The sequence below is a fragment of the Nilaparvata lugens genome, chromosome 1, assembly GCF_014356525.2.
Source record: "Nilaparvata lugens isolate BPH chromosome 1, ASM1435652v1, whole genome shotgun sequence".
NCBI lineage: Eukaryota > Metazoa > Arthropoda > Insecta > Hemiptera > Delphacidae > Nilaparvata > Nilaparvata lugens.
In genome coordinates this window covers 63,346,491-63,358,830 of record NC_052504.1, presented here as the reverse complement: position 1 = coordinate 63,358,830, position 12,340 = coordinate 63,346,491, and the positions used below count along the sequence as shown (strand labels likewise).

The following is a 12,340-nucleotide window of genomic DNA, read 5'->3' as shown; positions in this document are numbered from 1 at the left end:
GGTTATCTCGAAAACGGCTCTAACGATTTTCTTCAAAATTATACCATGGGTAGCTATTTATAAGCCCTATTAACTGACATGAGTCTCATTCCTGGGAAAATTGCAGGAGCTCCGTAATATTCTTGAGAAAAATGGCGGATGATTACTAAAAAACCATGTTTTTCACGATTTTCTCAAAAACGGCTCTGACGATTTTCTTCAAATTTATACCATGGATGGCAATTCATAAGCCCTATTAACTGACATGAGTCTCATTCCTGGGAAAATTGCAGGAGCTCCGTAATATTTTTGAGAAAAATGGCGGATAGTTACTAAAAAACCATGTTTTTCACGATTTTCTCAAAAATGGCTTGACCGATTTATTTAAAATTCATACCCTGTATAGTTATTTATCAGCTCTATCAACTGGCATGAGTCTATTTCCTGGGAAACTAATGGGATCCACCCCATCCTTGAGAAATGGACTTTGTAAACTGACATGAGTCTTTTGTCCTTCTCGTGCATGAGGTAGGCAGGTAGAGCAGTTTATGAAAAGAGCACATAGTCGAGATATTTCATCTGTAGAACAGCTATTTTGACGACTTTTAAAAAAATCATCGAATTTCACAATTTACACAAAGGAAAAAGTACTTTGAGAACAATTATATATACACTTATACAGTAGTCTGATCGTAGTTTCAAATACGTTGCCACCAATCGTCATTATGTTATTCCCCTAAATTATTCTCGTTTAAGAATGAGGCTTACAGTTCAATGAGCAAGGAAAGTTGTGTGAGTTTACCACACCAGATTTTTCTAGTAATAATAAAAAAGCCACACATCACGTGAAACAACAATTAATTCTGAACAGGATTCCCTAGAAATTTTCGCATTTAGTAGTGGTGGGAGGGAGAATACAACCAAAAATAGAAAATCATGTCCTACTACAGAAAAACTATTTCTTCATTATTCAATGCCTTCCTAACAAAAAATAAATAAATATACTCAATAGATACACTCAATTTCAGTATTTCCTATGGGGGGGGGAAGGGCTCACGCATAAGGATGCGTTGAGGTTTCAAAACTTCAAACATTTATAACTTTTGACAGAATGATCCGATCTCTTTGTACTACAGCTCATTCTTCTTAGCTCGTCAAGGCGGTTCAAATTCATGTATCATAACTGAAATTTGATCAAAAAATATAAAATTCCTCCTTAAGTGTATTTATTTTTAGCCCCGTATACAAAAAATGGCCAATTTCTATATTCTAAACAGTTTATCTCGGTAACCCGAAATGATAAAAACTTGGTTGGTACTTGGTGTTGATTTGAAGAGCAGAATGATTTTTGTAAAACTATATTCGTAAAGTAAGATACGTTTGTTTTAAAAAATCAAGAAATTGGCGATATTTTCATTTTCACAGTCTCGACAGTTTTCCGATAGTAAATGATAGTAGATGCAAGATGGATTCAAGGCAATTCAGCTTATAGAGCATGGAATTCTTTTTCATTTAAGACCAATCGCTCAAAGCTTAATAATAAGGCTTACATTGGAAATATATTTTGAAGGTCGGAATTACCGTTCTAAAAGTAATTTGAAATTGAAGTTAATCAAATTCACTTCCGTAAATACTTTTTTTCATAATCAATAGTATATATTTGATTACATAGTCTTCCCATCTCAAACAGGGGCCAACATAACTATGAGATCAATATTGAACATTCAAGACCAACTTCTCAATGGAGGAGCCTACAATGCTTATTCAGTTTTGTGAGGTCAAAGCAAGTAATCCCAAATGCATATCAATCCAAAAGCACATTGAAATTGATAATAGTTTTACAATATTTGATGTCTCCAAATCAAACAAGAGAGAGGATGAGTGAAATGTTGAGTGACTTCCTAGATACATTGGGAAATGCAAAAAAGGCTGACTCTAAACACAAGGAAATTGAAGCAAGTTATTAACCTCGAAGTCTCAAGTTGAATCAAGTCCATTGAATCATATTTCCGATTACAGTATTTCAATAATATTGTGAAAAATGCAAACAAATGTGAAGATTGTTCGAACTCATTTGGTACAAACTTCATGGTGAGGAATTAGAATAAAAGTAATTTGTTTTTCATTTTATATTTTTCATTTGGTTTTGTTAGTTAGGTACTTAATTTGCAGTTGGTTTTCATGACTAAATTTGGAATACTATGAGCGTATCTGATTTTCATGACTATATTTGGAATACTATGAGCGTATCTTGTCTCAGCCAACGACCTTGATTGGCCAATTAACGGCCAATCTTAACTTCATCCACACTACCTATTCTGCTATTCTATGGTTGACCTTCCAGTTTTCTAGAGATTGATAATGGTGTACAACCGAAACTATTGTTTCAAATTGTTATCATAAATCAGTGGTTTTGGCAATTTCAAATAGTTTTCATTCAGTACTTATTCTATTTTTTGGATTCGACATTCAATCCAATGATTACAATATTATATTGTGAATTTATAATGCGAATACCTAGTAAAAAATAATACCTAGCTTAGTTTCGAAGTATCACATGAGCATGATCATTTCTAAACAGCACTCAGATTAAGATATAAAATACATAAAAAATATAAAACCAAATAAAATAATGATGACTGCTTACGACTAGTTTACTTTGACCATTGAAGGGATTGCGAGCGGATGATCCTTTCACTGAAACAGACACATCTCATATGACATTTTATGTTCTGGACAAAAGTTTGATTTGCATATTTATATAAAAAATTTTGGTGATGTATATTCATTTTTTAGAAAGAAAATCATTCATTTATCTACACTAAAGATATACAAAGGGAAATCAAAACTTGAAAAACAAGGACTATATTAAATTGAGCCATGAATGGGAATAGAATCAATTGAATGAGAATGGGTTTCGACAAAGAAGAAGTGGATAGAAGTTTCATTTGTTTTGTTATTGTGGGGAACTAATAAAAATTAATTATTAATTGACAGCAATAATAGTTATATATCAGTTGTTGATCGAATTTGGTGAAAGACTGTTACAAAATTGAAGAAAAGAGCAAAGATTCATAAGATATTCTAATATCAAATTTATCAACAAGTCAAATAGAAGCCCAGAAATAATATTTTTCCAGTATTAAACAACAAATAGAACGACCCATTACACGGACTTGATTGAATGACATAAATAATCAAAAACTCCATTAAAAATTTGCAGTAAAAATTCTCACAGTTCAAAAATTATAAATTGAAATAGTTATGTAGTCTGTCACCTTAGAATTGTATTTTTATTATAACCTCGAAGTAAAGCCGTTTGAAAGATGAACTGAAAGTTCATCAATGGTATGCAAAAACATATTCTAGAAATTGAAATGGAACCTTTTTTTCATTGATATGATTGCATAAGACCATTTTGTAAAATTGTATTAATTTTTGAAAGAGTAAATTAATAACTTATTTGATATGAAATTTAAATAATTTAATAATAATTTGTATTTATATAATTTCAAAAAAACTTTACATCTAAATGGCTATTTATTCAACGAGTAATATGAAATTCAAACGTACCTCTTTCATTGTCGCTGCCACACAATTTATAACTGATTTTGGTCTTTCGCTTCGAGCTTGGCACGTAGCCAGGGATGAATATACTGGGCGAATCTAGTCTTCCAGTTGAGAGAAGTCGACTGAAGTCCTGTTCCAAAGTATTAGCTACTGGTCCTGCAAATTACATTACAGCATAATTATAACATTATAACAGATATTACATTCATATGGATGATATAACAGATAATGGATAGATGATATCTTATGATATCACATTGAATCTTTTCAAATGCGACAGAGGATTGAAGAGATGGACTAAAGCGCATTCCTATATACCACAACATCTCGTCTTGAAAAATTTCTTTCTTCTCAATTTCTATTCACTCAACAGCTATGGTCCTGGTCAGAGAAGGGGGTGACAAAGATTGAGCTTACTCTACAATATTCTCAGAGCTATATGTAGGTTATAATCAAATCAAATCAAATCAAATTCTTTATTATTATTCCAAAATGCACAGTTACAAAAAATATGACACTTGAAAATTGGTTACTGGAATACCTCTACAAGACTATACGTCTGTGTGTAGGGGTGAGTTCTCGGTAGCCAATTATTATCAATATAATGAAAGGAATATGAAAACACAAGTCTGGAACAACACAAGTCTGATTGATTGTAGAGAACAGAACAGCGACATATGAAACTATAAATTAAAGAAAAAAAACGGGACTTCTCAGATCCATATGGGAGAAAATGGGAAAATTAAATCATTATAACTAGACTTATAACTAACTAAAGTAAGACATATTTTAAAAAAGGAAAAGAGACCAGCGGACTCACAGGACTCATCTTTATGAGAGCGATTTTCCTTGTAAAATTTTTAAAAATATAAAAGGAGTAGGATAGCAAAAATTGACCAAACTGAGCTAAAGAAAAAAAAAGAAGAAAAAATAAAGGATAGGTTTTAGTGCATATAAACAGAATGAAGCAGGCTTTCAGACATTTCCCACCCCAGGCAGTAGAGCCACCTCTCGACCTTACGCTTGTAAACAGCAATACTGCATTCGAAGTCTCTCATCTCTGCAGGCAGATTACGATATACCATCTGAGCCAGGTAGAATGGTGTTTTCAGCTCCACTCCGTGAACCACCCGCGGCGTCGCAAATCCATAATTCAATCTATACCGAGTAGGATAGGTATGGAGAATTTCTGGCAAAATATTATGACTATTGTTCTTAAGGTAAATTAATAGAGATTTTATATACAATTGCCTTATGTTTAAAACAGGAAATTCTGAAAATAGTTGTATAGTTGGGTATCGGTATTGTTTGTTCAGGGCTGTTTTAATTATTTGTCTTTGCGACACCGCAAGCGGCTCCAGGAGAGAAGGTGACAGTCCTCCCAGATGAGAATACCGTACTGTATGATAGACTGAACGAAAGCATAATAGACAGTCTTACAATGTTGCAAGCTCAGTACCTGGCTCAGTTGATTGAAAGCATACAGCAATCTTCGGAGCCTCTGCTTTATAAACTGTATGTGTGGACTCCAATTTAAGTTGTAATCAATTACTATGCCCAGATACTTGTATTGGTTTACTCTTTCTAAGATTTCACAGTTGCACACGGTAGAAGTTGGGTCTCCACATGAGTGAAGTTTCATGACTCTGGGGCCTGGATCTTGCTGACCACGGGTTACAATAGGCATGTACTTGGACTTACTCGTATTTATGGTCAAACAGTTATGGTCGAACCAGCTTTTTATCATAGCTAGGTCGGTTGTTGCATTTTTGAACGCCTCATCCCACTGCCTACCTGTAGAAACCACCGCTGTGTCATCAGCAAATAAAAAAAGTTTACTGCTGATGTTCAGCAGCGGTAGGTTATTGACATAGATCAAAAAGAGTAGAGGCCCTAGAGTACTCCCCTGAACAACTCCGTAATCAACCTTTTCCAGGCCACTCATATTATCATTAATTTGGACATATTGAAACCTGTCCTGTAGATAACTCTTGAACCACTGTAAGGAGGTCTGTTTGAGTCCAATCATTTCCAGTTTTATCATGAGTTTCTCCCTATCAACAGAATCAAAGGCTTTTGCCAAATCAAGGTAAGTAATTATCAATTTATTTTTTATTTTAATATTTTCAGTAATATGTTTAGATAGGTCAAAAAACGCGTCTGAACAATTTTTTGATTTTTGGAAACCATATTGTGATGTTGATAAAATATTATTCTCGGTCAAATATTGCATTAATTGGTTTTTCACACATCTTTCTAGTATTTTTGAAATTATTGCCAGAAGAGAGATTGGACGGTAATTACTGTAATTGGTTTTGGGGCCAGATTTGTAGATAGGGATAACTTTGGAGATTTTGAGTACATCTGGAAATTTGCCTATTTGTAAACTCAAATTAATTAAATAGTGAATAGGGTGTATGAGTTAGAGCACGTTTTCTTTAATAACTCTTGCAGGAATCCGGTCATGGCCTGGTGCGCTGTTTCCTCTCATGCTGCCAACCACCTGCTTGAGTTCTTCTTGTGTGACACATTGAAACTCAAACCGAGACTCGACAGCATGATAAGAATCGTTTACTGCTGGCTCACCCCTGGGAGTAATACTATCAGCCAAACACCTCCCCACAGAGGAGAAGAATTTGTTGAAGCCATTACTAACATCTGAATCACTATGTTGTCCTGTGGCTTGCCCATCCTGTATAAGCACATTTGTAGGGAAAGAATTTTTCTGAGTAGGTCTTCCAGATATTTCATTTACAGTTGACCAGAATTTTTTGGGATTGTGGGAGGCTTCATCTATTTTGTTTTTATAATAATCGTATTTTGCAAGTTTAATCAGAGTGGAGTCTATTCCTGTATTGGAGAAATTCGTTTTTCAAGCTGATACAGAAGGGTTGTCTATTCAATTTCTTTTTTAATTTATCCCGGTGCCTGATAGATTGAATTAGACCAATGCTGATCCATGGCTTCAATTTTGTATATTTTGCAGTAACCTGAATTCTTTTAGTGTTGGTTTCTATAGTTTTCTGGATAGTTTCAGTAAACAGACGTGTTGCCACATTCACGTCAGTTTTGCTAGTAATTGAGTCCCAGTTCTGCAAAGAAAGAGAATTATTGATTGATTGCCAATCAACCTTTGAAAAATACTCATCCTTATTTGTGTGCTGTGTTTTCTTATTAGAGAATATACATATTGCGAAGTGGTCAGTGACAGCTGTTTGAACTATTATTGTAGAGGCTTGAAAGGATTGTGGTAGTCTTATAAAATAGTGGTCTATACAAGTACCGCTGGCCGGCCTAGTCACCTTGTCTATACTAGCTGTTAGTTCTACTTCGTTCAACACATCAATGTATTTCTCTTCCAGCGAACCCGGAAACACATTTAAAATGTCACAATTCAGATCTCCGGCTATAATTAGCATTTTCCTATTTGTTAAAGAATTGAGATGATTTTCGAGAGCTACTAAGAATCGAGGTAAGCTGGAGTTTGGACTCCGATATACAGCAAGAAGTTGACAGGGAGTTCCCTCCCAGTCAAAATCTATAGACAGACAGGTGGCCAGACCACCCAGTTGGAGCTCATCACATGTTACTGTGAGATTACTATCTATGTATACGACTATACCATCGCCCTAATATACTACAGTAACTATATAATATACCAGTAAATGTAATAAGAGTTTTAAAAATAAATGATTACACTATTAAAAAAACTATTTCAACGAGATTTGAACAAATATTTTCTCAAATTTGTTTCAAAATAAAGTAGGTTGTTTCTCAATAAGATTTTTAATTGATAAGACTGTGGTAAACAGAATTTTTAATTGATAAGATTGTGATATTAGAATTTAAATTTCAGCATAGTATAGCTTAATAATAGATAAGTGGAACTTAACCGGTAATAACTTACGCAAGTGAAACCATCTTTAAAACTACCAATACCATCGCAATAGACAAATTACTAAAAATCGAAAGAAGAATCATCAGAACCTGTATTAACAAGAACTATCAAGTAGATGGACACTGGAGATTAGCTTCCAACGAAACTGTTTACAAAGAAATTGAACCTGTCACAAGTACAATAAAAAAAAGCGAATATCTTTCTTCGGTCACCTGATTAGAGCTTCGGAGGACAGACTAAGCAGAAGAATTATTGAAAAGTTGTGGAAAAGTAAAACAAATATAAAATGGATTGACGAACTCAAGGAGGATATGAGAGAGTTGAATATAACATTCGAAGATTTGAAGAACAAGTCGGACAACATCAGAATCCTGAAGGACAAACAGACCAGACTGCAGATCAAAGTCAGACACAGAATGGGAAGAGTGATTTCGGACGAGGAAAGGAAATTAATTTCTGAACGAATGAAGAAATATTGGGCTGAGAGAGGACGGAGTAAAGGTGGAAGATACTGACTACAGTGGTCCAATGAAGGCCATAAAATTATAATAATAATAATAATAATAATAGATAAGTGGAAAGCTCAGAGAATGAGCAAAGATATTCTTATGAAGGATGGGCACCGATAGACAAAACACAGATCGACGCTCCGGAAACCGATGCTCCTCTTATCTAACCAACGCTAAAGAGAACAACGCATCTTAAAAACGATCTGTGATAGGTACATTTGTCAATAGTTAAATATCTATAGTAGTAGTATTACAACCCCATTGTTATAGAATACAGCTGACTATGCATTGTCTTCTTTATGTCTCAATTAATTATTTTCAGTTAGTTCTACTCAAACTCTTGACGAGAGCACTCGGCTCCCGAAATTCTTTAATTCGGTATTTTCTGTAGTTGTAGTGTTAATAAAGTTTCAATTTTTAAAAACTCAGTCGTGTCGTCCAATCACTTAACTGGCGCCCGAACTTACGTCGCGGAAAGTTTATCGTTGTATCCATCCACGTTCATTAAACTCGGATACAAGACCTTTTATCTTGTGCAACGAAAAAACTTTGAGTTTCACCTCTTCATCCGTGAACCAACCCATATATTTTTCTCCAACGAGAAACTCATAGTGAAAGTGACTCGACTTCAAAATTCCAAAATCTACCACTCAACTACAAAATTATTCTCCAACGAGAAAACAAAGTCAAGTGTTATCAGAGTAAACTCAAACTTTCAAAAATTTCTTCAACAAGAACTTAACTTTCACCAGTGTTAATAAGTGTAAATCAAATCAAACTACAAAAACGAAAACGACTTCAAGTACTTCTCAATGGAAAACCACCATCAAGCTGTTATCACCATCACGCTGTAACCGTATCCAGCCTAGCAGTTAGTTCAACCCCACGCTGGCCACCGCAGGAGACGAGAGGACTCTACAGAGGGACCGAGATCTCGCCACCTTCAGGAGGATTCCTGCTGTCCTTATATCATCCGAAGGAGAAGACGACACCGACGCCGACGCCGACGCTGACGACAACCGGAACATCGCCCACCAACCTCAATCGACTGTGAGTAATTTCGTTATATCTCTTCCTCAACCAAACCCTACAATGCCTAATATCTCGAAACAAATTCCTCATGACATTCTTAAATTCATACCCCACTATGATGGTACTTGCTATAAGCTACCACATTTTATTAGTACTTGTAATGAACTACTAGTGTCCTATTGTAGTGCAAACATTGACGAAAAAACAGAAAATCACTGGCTCCTTTTCAGGGCAGCCGTAAGCCGTCTTTCAGGACCCGCAGAATCAGTTGTTTTTAATAACAATTGTACAACTGTAACAGAGCTGATAGCCGCTCTAAAAACAAACTTCGCTGACAACAGGTCCGTTCCAGACCTAATTGCGGAAATTACTTTCATGAAATCCTATTCAAATGAACACCCGATCGAATTCATTAATCGCCTCGATGAAAAACGCACAACTGTGTTGACTAAATATAAACTAGATGGTATCCAAGGTGAACTTTTGACAAATCTAATGCAGCAGTTGAACGCAACTCTCACTCGTACATTGATTCACGGAGTTCATCCAACTTTGGGCTCTCATTTGCAAATCCTGCAAATTCACGATCTTGACGATGCTAGACATAAGATTATTAATGATTGTAGTATTGTTCTAAGGAGCTTGAACTTCAAATCAACTATCAGTACTATCAATAAAATTGATTCAAGAGCTTTTAATCAAACGCCAATGCGATCAAACACATTCACTCATGCTTATCAAGCAAGCAACAGAGCTTTTTCTAACAACTTCTCGCAACCTCGAGTACCGAATTTCTTCCAACAGAATAATGGATCACAGCAAACATTCCCCCAGAACAGAAACTTTCAACAAAATTTTCCTCAAAATCAATTTGCTCAATTTCCTCACCAACCGAGGCCTGTGCAAATCAATCCTCAATTCAGACAACCACATAATAGTAAGTGGGATTCACAAAACACTGTCAGCATGCGCACAGTTCAAACTAATCCTTCTAATCGTTTCAAACTGAACTCAAAATCTCCGTTTGAAGTGCATCATTTGCAAGATGACTTGACAGATAACTCATCTAATCTTTTCGGAAACGGAATCCAAAACATGCACGATGACTTGACAGACAACTCATCTCATCCTTTCGGAAACGAAATCCAAAGCATGCAAAACCAGCTAACTTCACTTACTGAAGCATTCAACAACATGCAGGCTCATTTTTTAGGGGTAGGCCCAACACACTCAGCGGAAACACCCCCAAAAAATTTGAATTGAATATCATAAATAAGTCGCTCCCATATTTTGTCGACCACGCTAACCGTAAATGGATGGTTGACACTGGGTCGTCAAAGAACTATGTGAACCCCTCTATCATACCACCCAATGTGACCAGATATAAAGAAAAGTTCGTAGTAAAAACACCAGCCGGTGAAAGTGGTGGAAATGAATACATCTATATGAACTCAAATACTGTGTTTCCAGGAAGTTCACAAATCAAAATGTACGTGTATGACTTTTCAACAAGATACGATATCTTATTAGGTCACGAAACTTTGAAAGAACTCAAAGCCAATGTAAATTATACAAACAACACGTTAGATTATCGTACTATTTCGAAACCGTTGTTATCAGTGATTAACTCTCATGAACAAATTCAATTGAAACCAGGATTTAATGTTGTTACTGTACCAGTTAGGTCGATTCCTAATCTCAAGACAGGACTACTTAAAGCTGTTTCTCATGAAAGCTATTACGTTGAAGAAAGTATTGTTAGTATAGAAGAAAATAGATGTAAGTGCGTAGTGTATTCCAATGAGCTCATGACCATAAGCCCCGAGCCAATGGAGATAGAAGAATTAGAAACTATTTTTGACAATGATGAAATTGATAACTCAGATGTATCAAACAAATCGGATATTATAAGAGAAATTCCCAAACTTCTTCGGACGGACCATATGAATGTCGAAGAGCGGAAACATATCATAAATCTAATACGGAATTTTCCTGAAATCATCAAACGTGAACATGATGAATTGACAAGTAGTACTAATCTGTTGAAATTTAAAATCAACACTACTGACGAAATCCCTGTATATTCTAAAAATTATAGATACCCTCAAGTGTTTAGGAAGGACGTTGAATTAGAAATTGACAAACTTCTTCAGAATAAAATAATTCAACATTCCAACTCCCCATATAACAGTCCAATTTGGGTAGTGCCCAAAAAACCAGACGCCTCCGGTAAACGTAAAATACGTGTCGTTTTAGATTACAGGAAGATTAATGATAAAACGATTGAAGACAAATATCCTCTACCAAATATTGAGGACTTATTTGGAAAAATTGGAAGGGCTACCTATTTTTCAGCGATAGATCTCGCTTCTGGATTCCATCAAATTCAAATGGAAAAGGAATCAATTCCAAAAACTGCCTTTTCGACTGAGAACGGACATTATGAATTTTTGAGAATGCCGTTTGGATTAAAGAACGCTCCAGCTACTTTCCAACGTGCAATGAACATTTTGTTTTCCAGAATGCCCAATGTGTTAGTCTACATGGACGACATAATTGTGTTTTCCGATAATCTCGAGGAACACTTGAAACATCTAAAATCAGTTTTCAAACAACTTAGAGATCATAATCTAAAAATCCAACTGGACAAAACAGAGTTTTTTAAACGAGAATTACTGTACTTAGGACATATCATATCTGAACGCGGAATTCAACCCAATCCTTCAAAGCTAGAAGCTATTAAGAACTTTCCAATCCCAAAAACTGAAAAAGAAATTAAACAATTTCTAGGATTGACAGGCTATTATCGAAAAATGATAAAAGATTACGCTAAGATTGCAAAACCTCTCACACACGCCTTGAAAAAAGATGTTAAAATCAATCCAAACAATCCAGACTATCAAAAGTCATTTGAAACATTAAAACTTCTATTACAAAACGATCCAATTTTACAGCTACCTGACTTCACAAAAACATTTATTCTGACTTGTGATGCTAGCAATTATGCTATAGGTTCAGTGTTATCACAAAAATTCAATGGTAAAACCTTACCCATTGCATATGCTTCTCGTACACTTAATCGTCATGAAGAAAATCTTTCTACGATTGAGAAAGAATTATTAGCTATAGTCTGGTCATGCAAACATTTTCGACCATACCTCTATGGTAGAAAATTCATAATCGAAACCGATCACAAACCTCTTCAATGGCTCCACAGCATTAAAGAACCGAATTCAAAATTAATTCGTATGAAACTCTTTCTAGAAGAATTTGATTTTTCAATCCAGTATGTGGAAGGTAAATCGAACCAAGTAGCGCTCTTTCAAGAATACGCCCACTTGACGTTAACATG

The 12,340-nt window shown here is 35.2% G+C and overlaps 1 protein-coding gene across 3 annotated transcripts in view; it reads right to left on the bottom strand.

The window, feature by feature from the left end:
- Nucleotides 1-12,340, bottom strand: part of LOC111053183 — a 341,346-nt gene that overhangs the window by 259,607 nt on the left and 69,399 nt on the right. For all 3 annotated transcript variants that reach the window (XM_039439163.1, XM_039439180.1, XM_039439171.1), the window contains exons 19-20: nucleotides 3,553-3,705; nucleotides 2,627-2,676 (exon numbers count right to left, since the gene is read on the bottom strand). In XM_039439163.1, the coding sequence (XP_039295097.1) occupies nucleotides 2,627-2,676; nucleotides 3,553-3,705 (203 nt within the window). The remainder of the gene's footprint in view (nucleotides 1-2,626; nucleotides 2,677-3,552; nucleotides 3,706-12,340) is intronic.